At 44.8% G+C, this 18,303-nt stretch overlaps 1 protein-coding gene across 1 annotated transcript in view; it reads left to right on the top strand.

Moving 5' to 3' along the window:
* Window positions 1-11,863, top strand: part of LOC311315391 (sodium-dependent neutral amino acid transporter SLC6A17-like) — a gene marked incomplete at both ends in the record, with an annotated part of 99,128 nt that extends 87,265 nt beyond the window's left edge. Inside the window, one exon of the mRNA XM_084446061.1 lies at window positions 11,483-11,863. Coding sequence (XP_084302187.1) covers window positions 11,483-11,863 — 381 coding nt within the window. The remainder of the gene's footprint in view (window positions 1-11,482) is intronic.
* Window positions 11,864-18,303: the final 6,440 nt, after the last annotated feature.

Raw genomic sequence — 18,303 nt, 5'->3', positions numbered from 1 at the left:
CCTCTCCTTCTCTTCATCTATTTATCTCCTTCCCTCTGTTTCTCTATCTCTCTCTCATATATATATATATATATATATATATATATATATATAGTTGGTTTTTGATGTCTTCTTGTTTTTATTGTTCTGCGTTTTGTTTGTTTAATAAAGGGGTGTGCAGCATCACCTAACTATAACCACGATCTTAATTGACTTTCTTGCAATGAAGAATCACTGAAGAATTCACTCCAATGCGGGATAGGAAGCGACGACAGATATTAGTTTATTACAGATGTTCAGCAATAGACTCTCTCAGCATGGTCTGAGTCCCTCTGCCTTGCCTGCGTGGCTGCCACAATCCAAAACAACTCCCAAGGTCTTGGTGTTATTCTTAAGTAGGCTCCTTCCTGCCCCCTCTGCGTACCTGACAAGTTATTAGATAAAGGTCACCAAGGGCACCATTCTTCTCCCCAGAGACATCCCCTGTGATGCCTTGTAAGATATCCGGTCATCCGAGACACCTACTATCTGCCCAGGATAATGCATTCAGACAGTTTGTCAATCTACTGGGCTGGATCTTACTCCAGAAGAATATAACTCCCTATTTCTGTGAACATAACTTTACCAGCTGCAGCACTCAAGGGAGGGGGACCCTCACTGACACCTTCTCCCTTAGGCCTCTACAGCACACGCACACAGGGGCCTCATTCACCAATATCTTCTTAAGTTCTGTTCTTAAATTTCTTCCTAAGAACGTTTCTAAGGAAAGCTCCCGTCTGATTCACGACATGTTCGTAAACCGCTGGAAGAGTTCTCACCTGCCTGCAAATCTCATGGTTTCTCAAGTTCAAAGCTCGTGGCCGCTCACATGAATTAGCATAGGTAAACTCCCCGCCAGCCCCATATAAGGATATGCAACTCCAGGGTCGTGCGCAGAAGTCACTTCTCTGAATGAATACCAGTCATTCGCGCACACGACTCTCCAGCTTTTCGATAGCATAATGGTTTAGGTGGGGTTGTCAGGTGCGTTAGCAAGTCAGAGGAGGCAATCAAAATCTGATTTTAATTCAGCCAAGTAGGCCTCCTACTACAAGGAATTTGCCTTGGTGCATAAACATAGCGAGGCAGAACAGTGCAAAATGTGTCATCGTGATAGAATATAATATACAAGCCTACAGTCTACAAAAATGTAGGCTATATAGCCTACACAGCTGTCAACGCTAGCAGTTGACAAAAGAGGTACCCTACTTATCTGATCTTACATACTGTATAGAAATGGTCCTTATTGTGTCATTTGTAAATTGAGTATTAGAGTTTCATCTGTAATGACCATAACCTTGGCAGCAACATTTCACTGTGACTGGACATTAGGCTGCATGTGACAAATAAAGGAATCGTGAATGTTTAATCTTGAGGAGAGATATGCAGGCTACTGGAGGGGGGCCGGCATGCCTACCTTTGTCCGAGTTCGACCAGCGCGTTGGTGCCATAATAGGGACAACAGCACTGTTGGGTGTGCGCGCCGCTGGCGATATGGATACTGACACCAGGGACACAGACTACCACCCCCTCTCCACAGCAGACTCTCCGTCTAGTGCACTAACACACATCCAACTGTAGAATTGAGGTGACCGCAATCACCAAATGATGAAATGGTCATGGATTTCTTGGTAGGCTACTATATGTAGGCCTATACAGCAAAATCTCACGGTGCTTTTGCAGAACGGTCAAATAATTAAAACAAAACACAACACTCATTAATTTACACCAAAATCACAAATTATTAACACACAATCTAAATATTTTATCTACATCTTCAAGATCAACACGAATAACAAGCAATTCAGAGCGAAATTATTTAAACTATGACATATCAGATATTCTGAAGCACAAGTTTACAATGGAAATTATGGTTATGATTAGACACGTTATTGGGAATTATGCAAATATAATTGCATTTCAATCATATATCGTCCAACTGTAGAATTGAGGTCACCGCAATAACCAATTTTGCATAGTCTACATTTCTGCACTCAAATGGCCTACAGATGCCTAACAGGCGCTTTACGGCATTCCGCACCACCGCTCGCCTGCCCATAGGGGCGCAGTAATACCACTCATTGACCCATTGCTGTAGCTCATCTCGCACATTAGATGAGCCTACCGTTCTCAAACTCCTTGTTCTCTGTCTGGTTGTAATTTAATTATTACGAACAAAGCCTATCTATTTATAGTTTCTATCGCTGTAACTGTCGCCGGGTCTATATCTGTTAACTGTCGGGACAAGTAGAAGTTTAATACATTAGGCTAACTGAGTGTTCTCATATGGAACATGGCAATAGGACGAGTAAGATGGCTAACGGAGATGACCAGAGATTTGTTTGAAATGGTTCACTCACTCCCTATTCCCTATTACCATGGATGTATTGAGTGCGACTCATAGTGAACTACATGGGGAATGATTTAACAGTTTTGGGACACTACATGGAATGTAACTGCGTAAGATATTCATGACTCAAACAAGCAGACGCGCCGATCACTGATGGCAGCAGGTTGAAATATCAGGTAGTATTCAGGTTCCATGTTTAGTTGACTGATAAATCCCATATAAATGGTTGGAATTCTAATGATGTGCAAGTGTGATTTTGTCAACTTTAGTGCTGTCTGCTAATAGCAGGCTGTGAAGCTGCACGATAAGACCGTGATAGCAAGTTAGCTCACGACAGCAGCTTCCATAATATTAACGGTAGCTGTCGGTGGCTAAAAAGCAGATAGCTAACTTTACAACGATGATTCCTGTAGCTATTTTGATTTTGATGCTATTAGTTCAACTTCTGTTTCTCGGGCAGGAACGGAGACGAACTCGCATTAGCAGCAAAGCAGCTAGAGGAAAGATCTTAACATTAGCTAACTGCTTTAGCTACTGCTAGCTACCGTCTTCTTCACTTCTCCTTCGGTAAAACATGACACCGTTGTGTTGTGGTATTGTGGAGGGCTTAGGCAGAAGCAGGAAGAGAAACCACTTTTGCCCCATATAAGTAAAATAATGGTCTCGAAGAGATCTTTCTAATGCTATTGGTCAGCTTTGTATGTAGTTTTAATGTGAAAGATACATCTTGAATGCAGTCAAGACAAATTATTTTGCCTCTTAACTTTTGTCAAACCCCCTGGTTCCAGTCAATTGGATTATAGGCTATAGGCTACTTTCGTTTACAATGACGTTACCTTATGAACACAAATAGCTTAACCTATAGGCCTACATAAAAACAATAGCCTAAAACCATGTTTATTTACAATGTATTTTCTTTCATTGATAGCATGCCAATAGTTAGGGTGAGGAAAACGACGCGCGGTCTCTTTAGCCCTGAGACCATCAGGCAGGCAGCTCAGGAGGTCGTTGAAGGCTATATATATTATTATGATATTATGTCTAATAATACATTCGTTGAAAGTAAACAGGCTGATCTACTATACGGAATTGGACCGAGGAGTGTTCTCATATGGAACTAGGCTGCACACGCCCGCCCGCGACAAGAGCTGAATTGTAGTCAGCTTTCCCCGCTGCGCGCAGGACGCGTGCGTCCCCCGCTGATCCGAGCGAGAACGCAGGCGGAATGTCGCTCCCCGTCTGAAACGGCCTTGACTCCTGGAATCCCAAGGTCTTTCATATTGAAATTCTCTTGATGGTCTGGGAAGTTGCGAGACGTGTTAAGGGAGTGCATCAGTCGTGAGCCGTGACAGTAGGCTACCAGCCTGCGCTGCGCTCAGCACAAAGTTGGATGAATGGATGGACTTATTGGAATCCTGGAAAATGTTTATTGCGCTCTAAAATCATGAAAGCATAAATATAAAAATGCAGCAACAGTAGTAGTCTAGATGAGATGGTGGTTTTGTCGTTTCTTCTCGTCTTGACTTTTGGGCAGAAAAATGGAAAGTATCTTCAGGAGCAAAATGCAGTTAAACCAAATTTATTGAGCACGCCAAACAGGTCAGATTTTCGGCAGTACTGAATTTCACAAGGTGGTATCCGAGTTTATATGTCCTGGCTTCAGGCCAGGACTCACATGACAAACAAATTTGCATACAAGGGAGGTACATTTAACACAGATCTGGTTAAATGGGGGCAGTTTGGGGTTCTTCCTGTGTCCTGCTTTGATCACGTTTCAACTGTAGACTTCAGAGGTGTTATCTTTATTGACTCAGGGACAAAGGAATGCTTACTCAGGACAGGGCATCTGTTGTCATCTACATGTTAAACTAGGACGCCGCGTTAGGACGCCTCGACACAAAACAACATTAAACACAACAAACAATCCCCAAAACACATACAAATAACCAAATCATCACACAGCAACAAAGCAAATCGGGGGCCAGAGGTTACTAGCACTTAGCCCCACCGAAGGAGAACAGCCCTCAGCGCTGTCTCATCTCCTCGTCCCATGCTGGAGCAATCTTCAGACATCAAACCCCCAGGCGTCGCAATCCTCTCTGACACCCAGAGAACAATGTCCGTAGCAAGATGGTAAGCTCACCCCGTCCGAAACAGGGAGAACACTCCGGAAGTGTCCAAGAATGACCCTCAACAGAAGAGTCACTGTCGCTTCCACTTTCCCTTTTTGTTCATCTACTTCTTCTTCTTTTCAGCTGGTATCAGAGACTGAGCTAACTTCCTGGTTTTGCACTTCACATCAAGATGAGTTACAACGGTCGTCCTGGCATTCCCTATCGATATAATGTCATTATTATCATCTCTGATTACATATCTTCCCTCAGTATTTAGCACAAGTAACTGTGTATAAGCCATATTAGATTCCCTCTTGATGTCATAAGAATGCGAAGTCAAAACTTAATTCATGTGGGAGAACAGAGCATCACTCACTCAACAGCTTGTCCGTTGTGCTGTTGACTTCCTTTATTTCAGTTGGAGCTATAATTACTGCTTCCAATGCTGTGTTCTGTATCCGTCCCACTTTACTGAACAGCGTCAAGACTATTTAAGATCCTCATAACTTGATAAACTGTTAACAATTCAAACTATCAATAAACCTATTAAGAATCTAACACTATAAAAATGAAGCTTTATCATTTATGTAATTAATAAAGAAATGAACACTCAATCACTCACGGACATAGGACACTTCTTGCTCTGACTAAACATCCTAACCAGATATAATCTTGCTCAATCTCAACCCTAGTCTTCAGCACAGGGAGCGATCGGTCCCATTTAAGCACTTTTAATTTTTACAAATTAAAAACCACAAAGCCCGGTTTGACGCAAGCTTAGGGTATTGTGCACCAGAGGACAATCCCCTCATTAATCGCTGTATGCCAGAAAATAATGAATTAAAATAAAAAAGATTTTGACGTAGACATCGAAATGTCCACACCACTTTGCCTGTCAGCAAGTTGAGTCCTACTGTCCGTTCACTCACAGTCCTTTCACTCCACACACACAATATGCAAAGCGTAATATATGTATGTACGTCTATATCGCTCTACTAAAGCAACGCTTAAACTGATGTTTATTCTATCAAAAACCAAGACACCTTTAAACCAGATATCCAACAGACCACCAATCACTCAAAACCAAAGCTCAACACCAAACCATCTACATCCATTTATCAAGTAGAATTATAATATATATAATACTTATAATAACAAAAAGTTGAATAACTATAAATAATTAATCAAGTAATCAATAAAATATTGAAGAGTTAATCAATTAATAAACTAACCATTTATCCCTAATATCAAATCAAGTAACCAAACCAATCAATCACCTTATCATAAAATACCAAGCCCTAAATGCAGGTCAACCACTCAAAACAATTAAATCAGGTGATCAGTCTAGTTCAGTGGTTCTTAACCTTGTTGGAGGTACTGAACCCCACCAGTTTCATATGCGCATTCACCGAACCCTTCTTAATTGGAAAAATAAAATATGATTTTTTCAAATTCAAAACATAGGTATATATTTTACTGGTGCACAAAATGAACCGTGCATCACTGTGTTCAAAGAACAAAACCATCAAAACATGATTTTCACACAAAAACAAAAACATAATAATGAATATTTACTGCAAATCAGTGTGACTTCTGCTGTTGCCAATGATGGCCAAGCGGGGCGTGTCATCACGAATCATGAGTCGGGTGTGTGTCTTGACCTCCGCCGAACCCCTGAGACTGACTCACCGAACCCCTGGGGTTCGATCGAACCCAGGTTAAGAACCACTGGTCTAGTTCAATTAATGAGCATTAATCAGCAATCCAGGCTTACTTTTCAAGCAGGTGATGGATGGGTGGATGGATGGATGGTCTGGGATTGGTGACTGGTATGGACAAAAGTTTTTCCGGATATAACTGTAAACAGATTTACTCAAAGGGGAAAAAACAATTAATCACCAAGCAATGATAATTAAAAATATATTTGCTATTAACAACCCATTATTCTAAAGTCAAACTGTCATAAAACACACGAAAAATGTAGAAAGCGGTCATATCTAACAACAGCCACACGATGGCAGCATTAAACCACCTAATACACTTGAATCAATACAATCAAAACCAACGTGAACTGCAACCTATTAAACGACCACTAGATGGAGGCATAGGACAACAGAGGTGAGAAGGATGAAAGATTTCTTCATATCCCTAAATATGACTAACGCTACACCATTCTCAATTTATGAAGATTGAAGAAAGGTTTCATTAATAAAAGTTATAATTGACTAGTGGATTGCTGCTAGGGTTTGAGTGCTGAGTAACCGATTTCTCGATCAGTGTCCACCTGGCCCAGATTCAGCATCCACTTATGTATTTATTAATTAACTATTCTAATCTAATCCAGTCGTCCCATACACCGCACGACCCACTGGATGAATTATATGTCCCTAATTTCTAAAGACAGGAAAGAGAGAGAAATAAGAGAGAAAGAAAGAGAGAGAGACAGATAGATAGAGAGAGACACAATTGGGTGACTTCACACTGTCCTACAAACCACAGCACAACCCCCCTGGCCAGTGAACGCGTTTCACTGACCCCCCCTCTTCACAGCTGTTTTATGAGGGCTAGGAATTTACAACTCAGGGTACGGCTCACCCACAAAAGACAATTAAACAGAAAATATCAGCCAATATTATTTACATTCACTCAACTTTCAAACATCCAACCAACAAACACACAACCTCAAGTTTACTTCAAAGCACAAAACCCGCAACACACGCTCTCCTTTCACTCTCCTCACGCTCTCCTTTCACTCTCTCCTTTCACACCTCACACAGCCCGTCTCCTCACAAAAGATCAAAGGCTGCTTGCAGGCACACACACACACACGTGGAAGAGAGAACAAAGGACCTTCCTTCCCTCAACATTCATTCAGAAAGTAAGAATATCTACATTAAACCAATCTCAAATATACAATGGACTATAAACAATTACAAGAAACGAAAGACCGGACAAATAGCAGACGGCTAAACGTACTTAAACGAGACATACAGGACTCCGGTTTAGCCTGCTTCACATACTGGTACCTCACATTTACACAAATATATGCAATCTTCATGCATTTAATTTAACCGGTTTTCTTAGAGACATCGAACTCCACTCTGAAGCTCAAGTCTTATCTAACCTCTGCGCTCTCGTATGCGTCTTTATAAGACCAGCCCATACCAAGTCAGCGCAACAATGCGTACACAATTTTACTCTATTCTCCTTATTTATTGGAAGTTCTTTATGGCGTAAGCATAAAATAATTTGCAAGACAGTTTACCTCGATCAAGACTCGCAATCTCGTTCGCTCTTGTCCTCCTCTGGCCGTTAGGTACACGAGAGTTAGTTGATATTGCTTTCTTTCGAGGGTCTTGAAAATCGTAGCTAGAGACGCGCCATCCCATCACCATCGTCAAAATGTCGTTTCTTCTCGTCTTGACTTTTGGGCAGAAAAATGGAAAGAATCTTCAGGAGCAAAATGCAGTTAAACCAAATTTATTGAGCACGCTAAACAGGTCAGATTTTCGGCAGTACTGAATTTCACAAGGTGGTATCCGAGTTTATATGTCCTGGCTTCAGGCCAGGACTCACATGACAAACAAATTTGCATACAAGGGAGGTACATTTAACACAGATCTGGTCAACTAGTCTTGTAATTGGTCAATAGGTCACTGGGCTCTGCCCCCCTCCGGACATGGGGGCAGTTTGGGGTTCTTCCTGTGTCCTGCTTTGATCACGTTTCAACTGTAGACTTCAGAGGTGTTATCTTTATTGACTCAGGGACAAAGGAATGCTTACTCAGGACAGGGCATCTGTTGTCATCTACATGTTAAACTACTTAAGTTAACAAAGTTCCTACTGAATTGAAGTTTATTCAATATTCTTAGTAAATGGATTACTACATGAGAGTAATACAAAATGTATTGATGTAATACCGTATAAAAATATACTACAGTTTAAATGAATGGCAACACGTAGCCTAGAGGAAAACATAAATTGAGACTGGTGATAATGCTGATAATCTACAGTAGGGCCTACCTCTGGCTGAGTTCATGGTTACAACCATTCATCTCTTACACATGGGCCTATACAATACTTGCACAATCTACTTTGGACGTTAAATCCATCTATCAATGAAACTAGCAAATTCAATGGCCGGTCATGGCAAAGCACCCGCTAACGCAGGCTACCCCCCTCCCCACGATCCAGGGCTAGGAACCGGTTCATCCAGTTTATTTGAATAAAAAATAATTTTGGGGGGGGGTTACAATAGTCTAGTCCAGGTTCGCTGGCGAGTGACGAGCTAGTCAGATGGCGCATGCATGTGTGGACATTGTAGGCCGATTCTGTAAAACCTAAAGAATAAAAGTAGTCTACTTTCAACATTCATTGGAGTGGTCCAGTTGGATAGGCTAGTCTAATCTAAATAAATTGAGGACCTGTATTTTCAGTGTTTGCTGGTAGCGAATGCCACAGACAGACAGGGAGGAAATCTATTTGTTTCATTGTTTCATTGTTTGTGCTCTGTATGCACAAGATAGTTAATGTTCGGATATAATTGGCAGTAGGGCGGGAAAAAACCCTATCAAAGGCCAAGATTAGAAGGGATTTGAAGATGTAATTGGTCATTTTAAATGGGCCTACTTTATCTTTTGATGCCTATTTGAACGGACTGCATCGATCAATGCAATGACTCTCCATGTTTTTCAGTTTTACCCTTTTCATCAATAAAACATAATTTTTACAACCATGTCTCATTGATTGGGAAGGCATTTAGAGCTGCCGGTCTATTAGCCTACATTCGGACTCAGAGGATGACATAACTGTTTATTGAGAAACAATTGCAGGCTGGGCTGTATAAAGAAATACCACAATGCATGTAGTCTACATATATTACATTATGGTTAGGCTATAGCCTACACTTTATGGTAGACTGCCCTCTCGCTCGCTAAGCAGGCTACATTGTGGCTGTTTTGTTAATCGCAGAAGCCTATAGCCTAGGCTACACATTAAAAAAATGTTTTTTTTTATATAGGCCTAGAAGGAATCAGAATATGTGGAAATTTAATTTTAGCCTATTTTAATACAATTCAAATTCTGCTTAGAGGGAATTATTTTCAACGGACATTATGACCTGAGCATAATTAATAATTATCTAAGTTAATATAGGCCTATGAGAACGCAACGCTTTTTACGATAGCCTATGCGTCTTGTGATTGTACTGTAGCCTAGGCTACAACTTAAGGCTAATTAGGCCCTATTGAATTCCTTTTATAGCCTACTAGGCTACTCATTATTATCAAATTATCTAGTTGATAAAACAATAAGCCGTTTTAATGGCTATGGGCTACTAGTTGTAGCTATACACGAGTTGATGCGCTCTGCTCTTACGCACGGTTGAGGCGGCAGCTCAAATACACTTCGCACATATCCTCTGCTATAGCCTCTCACAGACAGCTAGGTGCACTTCATGCATTGGTAGACAGTTCTGTTCTTGCTGCAGCTTGTCTTCACCATGCAGGTATTTTGGTGGGGGTATTCTTCTGTGGACACTGCGAGGGGCGCCGCCGGTGGCTGTTTGGACGCCAGAGCGCGCAGCTCTTCAGCCAACTGGAGATGTCGCGTCTGGGGAGGCTCTGCGTCTCTCCACCAGTCCCCAGCAAGTCCAAGCTCCCCCAATGAATAATACTTATTTATAATAGCCTACGTAGCGCGAAACTGTGCATATAATAGGCTGTAGCCAGCGCGAAACTGCGCATTCCCTATAGCCGTTCATGGAACGGCTGGCGGCCGGTATAAATAAATAAAAACATACACGATATTTTCTTATTTGAATGATCTTGAATATATATATATTCAAGATCATTCAAATAACAAAATATTGTGTATATTGTGCAACGCACTCACTGTCAAACCTGCCGCTATCTATGCACAAGATAGTTAATGTCCGGATATGATTGGCAATGAGTGATCTTTACTCATGGCGACTATGTCAATTTTGTATGGATCCACAAGTCGATCAAGCTTATTTTTTCTTTGTATCGTGCTGAAGCCATATAGCCTACTGCGCTCAGACTTGGCTACATTAGCTGGTGCCCCGTCTTCAAATTTACTTCCGGGGTTTACGAGTAGCCTACCAGTTGAATGCGTTCCAGAAACAAAACGCAAAACCCCCACGTTCACCATATCTTTACTAACAAATATATTTACAATACTGTTATTTTGCGCATTTGACCTAACAGCCACCACGTCTTGACCCGACGTCAGTTACCGAGATAGATAGGCTACTGAGGCCTAGATATAGGTGTTCGTAATAATTAAATTACATCCAGATGGAGAAAACGTGTTTGAGAACAAGGTAATAATAACGATTAAACGTTATTTGTATAGCACCTTTCATACAGATAAATTCAGCTCAAAGTGCCTTACAACAGAGCATTTAAATTAAAGAATGTGAAACTTAATGATGCTTCATTCGTAGACTATAGGAGAAAAACACTGAGCCCAGCCTGCTAAATCTACTCAAAGACGCCACCTGGCGGTGGTGCATCACTAAAACGAAATAACACCCGTCTGAAATCCCACGAGATTTCCAACGGGATTTCCCTGCCAAATACCGCGAAGGTGAAATGCTGCAGCATGTGACATTTCTAACTTCCCACATCCTGTACTTGCGACTGCTATTCAGTGTTCGTATTCTGTTCTTAGCTGAGAACAAATCCCAGATGAGAAACCATTGGTGAATGCCAGAATTTTCTTAGAAACGGCGTAAGTACAGTTTAAGAAGAAATGCTTCTTAAGAACTTCTTTACTTTGTTGGTGAATGAGGCCCAATGTCCCTAGCACAAAGACAAAGCAACATGGATGATTAGATATTAATAAGTCATTTTTCTCAAGATTCATCAATATATTCCTTCTCTCTCTCTCTATCTCTGCTTCTCTGTCTCTTTCTCTCTTGTTCTTTCTCTCCCCTCTCTCTCTCCTTTCTCTCTCTCTCCACCCCCCTCCTCCCCAGGCCCAGGAGCGTTTCCAGAGTTACCCCCCCTGGGCTCTGGGCATGTGCTTCTCCCTCATCGTGGCGGCCCTGTTGCCCCTGCCCGCCGTCTTTGTGGCGCGCCACTTCCACCTCCTGTCGGACGGCTCCAACAAGCTGTCCGTCTCCTACCGCAAGGGCTGCATGATGAAGGACATCTCCAACCTGGAGGAGCAGGATGAGTCACGCTTCATCCTGGGTGAGACGCCCTCGCCGCTGCCTGCTCAACGCCGCCCCTACCTGGGCCCCGCCAAGCCCCCGGCCGACCCCAACTCGCTGTCCCCCAGCAGCTGCTACGGCACGGGTTACCAGAACGCTGTCCAGAGCCCCACAATGCCCACCACCCTGGAGTCGGACTCATGATCCCTAGTGGGCCGCTGTCCAGAGCCCCACCATGCCCAACATGCCCACCACCCCGGAGTCGGACTCATGATCCCTAGTGGGCCGCTGTCCAGAGCCCCAAAATGCCCAACATGCCCACCACCCCGGAGTCGGACTCATGATCCCTAGTGGGCCGCTGTCCAGAGCCCCACCATGCCCAACATGCCCACCACCCCGGAGTCGCACTCATGATCCCTAGTGGGCCACATGACCCCAAGCCCTGAGCCTGACCCTAACCCTAACCATCCCCACCACCACACACTCTACCCCTCCTTCCGGCCGTTTCAGTATTCCACCTCTACTACTTTAATTCTCACTGACTGTCACACACGCACGCACACACACGCACACTGTGATGTCATGAGAGGTTGGCTCTCTGCGGTACAGGCCTGGAGCCTCATTTATAAAGCTTGCGTAAGCACAAAAGAATGCGTAAGCCACTTCTGAGCAAACTTCGCGATTTATAAAAAACAAACTTGGCGGGAAAATGGCGGAGAATGTGCTTACCTAGGCTCCAAGCACACTCTGACCCATGCGTACACACATTTCTGAGGAAATGAGAAACTGCGATCCTAATGGCAGGAAGGTGAAACCCGAGAAACGCTTTGAAACTGACACCATTGTGAACAATAAATATATCCGATATTGCAAAATAACCCCTCAAATATGTTGCACAGTCCAACCGGGAATCATAATCAACCGGATCTGTCATCGCTTAACAATTGATTTGTTTATTTATTCTCATAAATAATTATTGTATTTATGTTTTCATGACATCTAGCATTGTCGGAAATAAGTGCCCTCGCCTCTACATGTCATCCCTGTATCGTCTCCTATACCCAGATATGAAATCAAACAATCACGTGCGTGGTTCATATATTGTCAATGACAATCGCACCTGTTCCATATAATCATGTCCATGGGTGGGTATAAAACAAGCCCCCAGGATTCGAAATCTAAAGTGAAGGCCTATTGAACCGCGCCATCTTGGCTAGATTTCATAGTCATTTTGCTATTTCCGGTGACTTTTGTACTTGCGCAGTTGTGCTTTTCTGTCCTACGCGCGTCCACGCACGTTCCCGGCTCTCCCCGCTTTGATTTAGCAATGAAAACCGGCTTGCATATTAACCTGTTTTTGTAAAATATATCCATTGGAGAAATTATTTTTTCATCCAGGCATCTTAGTTTTAACAGGTTAATTATAACTGAAGATGTTTTGTTTGCTAGTAGATGGTATTCATTCCGTTCGCGATAACGTTATTGCAGCCAGGCTAAATTCCTCCAGGGAGCCAGTGACAAGCGAGTTGAAAAGCTTCACTCCCCGCCAGCAGGAGCTTTGGCCGCTGCTACCACATCTCGGATAACCCGCTGAGTTTGTGGCTGCTATTTCACATTCGCCCTTGATCAATCCCAATACCGATCCATGGTAATAATGAATCAATCGTTCAGATCGGCAGTGCTGCATGCATGTTACAACATCATTGTTAGCTTTATTAACATAACCATAGACTACATTTATCTCTCTAACGTTAGGCTATCCATCTTACACCAGTCGGCCATTCGATAGCTAGAAGCGGTCAACGCCAATGTTGACCGTGGACGCGCGTAGGACAGAAAAGCACAACTGCGCAAGTACAAAAGTCACCGGAAGGACAGAAAAGCACAACTGCGCAAGTACAAAAGTCACCGGAAATGGTCAAATGACTACTAAATGACTACAAAAGATGGCGCGGTTCAATAGGGCTTCATTGTTGATAGCGGTCAGTGAATGGAGTGGCTGTATCCAGTTCTATTAATACATCCATGGTATAAAAAGACATGCAAGTCCAATGCATGACGCACAATGGCTGCTTTATACTGCTTTTGGATGATGTGGATGAAGGAATTCGGCAGGGACCGGCAAGATACTGGCCAATGACGACGAGTGGCTCATGAGCCGCTTCCGCTTTTTTGCTGCCACATTCGCCGTCATGTTAGATTTGGGCTGTATCGATTTCTGTGAATTGGAAGCGTTTCACTGGCCAGTGAAACGCCTCATGTTACCTCCACAACCACACTTCTCTACTCAGTCTCTCTCTGGCCCTAAAAAGCCCCACATCTCACTCACTCACTGATCAGCCTCAGGTGTGGCAGCCTGGCATGAGGCAATCACCCTGGCTGCATTCCGAATCGCATACTACCCTACTATATAGTATGCCAAAACAGGATGTAGTATGTCCCAATACATAGTATGCCACATGCAGTATGGCAAAAATACCAGGATGTCCTACTACATCCGGTCGTATTTTGCAGTATGCAAGCCAGCAGGCTTTTCTGGCTATTCTGACCCACAATCCTGTGCGCAACGGAAATGTGCGTCACATGTGCGAGTCGTGACAGCTGTAGACGAATGTCGCGTTATGGACAGCGACGGATGTGGGCAAATTTCAAGGCGCAATGTTATGACAAGGTAGTATGTCCCAATTGGATGGATAGTAAGAAGTAGAAGTATGCGATTCGGAACGCAGCCCCTGTGAGCGCTGTCGGCTGCAGCCATCTCCCTTCCTGGACCCAACCTCTCGTGACATCACAACACACACACACACACACACACATACACACACACACACACACACACACACTCTGGGTTACCTCCCCACAGGTGCACACACACGCCAGTCCCAGAGGTTGCAGCTAAACACAGCGGAGGCCTGTCGGATATCCCACAGTGCTATGTAGCCCAGTACAGTAGGCCCACTGCATGGCAGCGGTTAGAGGACACTATAGACACTATAAAACATTAAGAATCTATTTTCACACATATTGATAGATCGTATTAAGGACATTAACACAAGCCCAGGTCCAGCGGTATTCTCCCCCCGTGCTTCTCTGCACCGTGCAGGTCCACCCGAGCCTGGGTGTCGAGTCGGTCTCAGTCACAAACCATTGTGAGCCATACATACAGTATATATCAGAGGAGGCTCGTCCATTGAGGTAGGGGAGGACAGTCCTCCTCAGTTTCTGGAGAGAAGAGAGGGATTAAAATATAAATATAGGCCTATGCATTTATTTATTTATAATTAATATTATATATTATCTCAGTTTTGTTCATGAAGCAGGTTTTCGCTATGGATAAAAACCCATGATGGAAATTCTAAAGCTCCAACAGTGACATCTATAACATGCAGCTGGAGGACCCATAGATTTCTATGGAAGGGAGGAATGCCTCCCTTGGGCGGGTTCTTTTATATTAAATCAACGTAATGCCATTTTTTCTTGCTAATTTATGATTGGCCAAAACACTGAATGACGCGCATCGGAGGACTGTCCAGATACCAGAGTAACGACACTTCCATTGACTCCCGTGGTAAGTGTCACGCGCCCCCTAGAGGGACATTATGGGCATTACCTTTGTGACAGGAAACCCCATTCACTGCCGTTATGTCTAGCACGCACAAGCTTGAAAGTTGATGAAAACGGCCGTGTTTTTACCTTTAGATGTCTTGGTCATAGTAAGTCATGCTTGTAATTTGTTTATTTCAAAATATAGAGTAACATTATAGACAACTGTTTTTAGAATCTGACAAGTGATTGGACAAACTAGACATTACTATACTGATGTGCTATTATTGGGATCATAATTCATGCACAACAACTTGCCTATTTACCGTCATAAGCAATTAGGCAGTTATTGACATAATGGCCTACTAGTTGTAGATATGATCATGTGAAATAAATAAGGCATTAATAACTGCTTTATAATGGATAATAAACAGCTAATGCGCTAATATGCATGTAATAAGCACTGCAGCAGCTAGTTAGTGTTAATAACTAATATAATAAGGTACATACAGTAGCCTACATAATTATAATAAAGTCAATGTTCAATTGTTTTCAAATAACTTGATAGACCATTGAACACATTTCTGGTAATACTTTAGAAAATACTGTACAATTATGAAAAAGAGAAGCTTCTGATCTGTGATTGAAATATTTTATTAATGACTGTTTTCAGTTATTGCATTGTCAAAACACTGAGCTCAATCTGTCAAAACACTGAGCTCTTTGACTACAACATGACTAGAATGGACATATCAAATCATTGTTACAAACCACAACCAGAGAGACCCAAAAAGGCGAACACAGAGACAGGGGAACAATTAGCCCTCAGGCGTATTTAATGGGAGAATCCAAAAGGGGTATGCGGGGGTGTATGGTGCGCTCGGCACAAATTGTTTGTGGCGTGTGTAATTAACTATGTGTAGTGCGGTGTCAGACTATGTGTCCGTGCGAGTTCTAGGTGTGGAGCAGAATGAGATGAGCGGAGGGTGTTGCGTAAATGTGCGTGTCCGTGCGTCAGTCCGAGTCTGTGATCCGAATGGGTGGTCCAGAACACGAGAGCGCGGGTCGGGTCCGGGGAAGGCAGTCCAGGGTAACACGAGGGGCAGAGGTTCCGGGAAGGCGCGAGAGGGGCTGGGTTCCTTGGGAGGGCAAACACAAGACGCAGATAAGTTCACAAAAAAGAGGGGAAAAAACACTCAGGCAGGGAAAAAGGCTGGAGACGTGACAAACCGTGAGTTGGCTACGTTCTGGCATCGGCTGGAAGGTTAGCGAGGCTTTTGTAGTCGCGGGAGCTTGTCAATCCCAGGTGCGCTGATTGTTGATAGAGCCCCAGTGCGCGGTCGCCTAGCCAACGCTCTGGCGGAACGTGCTGAGGTGGACGGCAGGTCGGAGTGCACGGAGCTTGCCGGTGACGCGCTCTGGGACTCGGAGTGCGCAGGAGACGTGACACGAGACCAGGTAGGTGGTCCCGGTAGAACCCCAAACATGGCGGCAGCAGCGGAGGTGGGCCTGGGTGGATGGTACAGCCGCCTCAAGCTCCTGCTGGGGGAACATAGGGGGTTGGTAGCCCAGAGCACACTCGAAAGGGGACATACCGGTGGAGGAGACTGTCATGGTGTTGTAGGCGTACTCCACCCAGGCCAGGAACTTGCACCAGGTGGAGGGGCGGCTGGAAGACACGGCGCGCAGCATCGTCTCCAGGCACTGGTTGACCCGCTCCGTCTGTCCATTGGTCTGGGGGTGGTAACCTGAAGAGAGACTGACCATGGCCCCAATCCCCTTGCAGTGCCCGCCAAACTCGGGAGGTGAATTGGGGGCCAAGGTCGGACACAATGTCCTGGGGGATGCCGTGGAGGCGGACACCATGTAGGACCAGGAGGTCGGTGGTCTCCGCTGAAGAGGGAAGCTTAGGGAGGGGTACGAAATGGGCTTGCTTGGAGAACCTATCCACAATAGTGAGTACCACACTGTTGTCCCGGGAAACCAGAAAACCTATCACAAAGTCTACTCTGATGTGGGACCCGTGGGAGGGCGATGCGAGGCCTTACTCGACGAATTCTCTAGTGTCCGCCTCCATAGAGAGAAATGACAAGGTCCGCTGGGACCCGGGGTGGCAGGCAAAATGGCTGGAGTGGCCCCACTCCAGGACCTGGGCCCGGACAGACACAGGCACAAAAAGGCGGTTAGGGGGTCCACCCCGGGGTCCAGGGTGGGCCTGGAGGGCCCGTCTGACCACAGAGTCGATGCCCCCGGGCAGGTGGCAGGATGTGGTCGGTGGTGACGGGGGCCAGCGACTCCTCAGCAAACTGCCGAGAGAGGGCGTCGGCCTTAGCATTGCAGGACCCCGGCCGGTATGTCAGGGAGAAGTCAAAACGACTGAAGAAACGCGCCCAGAGGTTGCGATGGTCGGTCCAAACCAAAGAAGGACGCTTAGCTCCCTCGAGCCAGTGCCGCCACTCCCGGAGGGCTTCGTGGACGGCCAAGAGCTCTCGGTCTCCAGCATCATAGTTGCGCTCAGCAGGGGTGAGGCGCCAGCAAAAATAAGTGCACGGATGAAGCAGGTGGTCCTTCTCTGAGCGCTGAGACAGCACCGCCCCAATGCTGGAGTCGGAGGCGTCGGCCTCCACCACAAACTGCTGTTTGACGTCAGGGTGGACCAGTACAGGCGCCTTGGCGAAACGCTCCTTAGGGACAAAAAGGCAGCCTCGGCCTCAGGGGTCCAGATAAAACGGCGGAGGGTGGAGGTGAGTGCATGGAGGGGGGCAGCCACTTTACTGAACCCACGGATGAAGCGTCTGTAGAACCCTGCAAACCCCAAGAACTGCCTCAGCTCGGTTCTGTTGATGGGCCTTGCCCAGTCCAGCACTGCCTTGATCTTCCAAGGATCAGTCCTGGGCCCTGTACAACAAAACAGGATTACAGGTTTAGCGTGATAACTTCAGGTTCAAGCCTGGTTTATCCGTACTATGAAGGTGGCACTTTTCACCGTGCTATATCGCCGTGGTAACTTATGCTGCGGAGCTAACCTGCTCCGGGGCAGGTTAAATTCCAGATTATGGATCAAAACGTATGAAGCACTGCCCGCTGACCAATCAATTCAC

The sequence above is a fragment of the Borostomias antarcticus genome (genome assembly GCF_949987555.1).
Source record: "Borostomias antarcticus genome assembly, chromosome: 11".
Classification (NCBI taxonomy): Eukaryota; Metazoa; Chordata; class Actinopteri; order Stomiiformes; family Stomiidae; genus Borostomias; species Borostomias antarcticus.
Note: the sequence above shows the minus strand (reverse complement) of the source record. Positions and strands in the feature narration are given on the sequence as shown.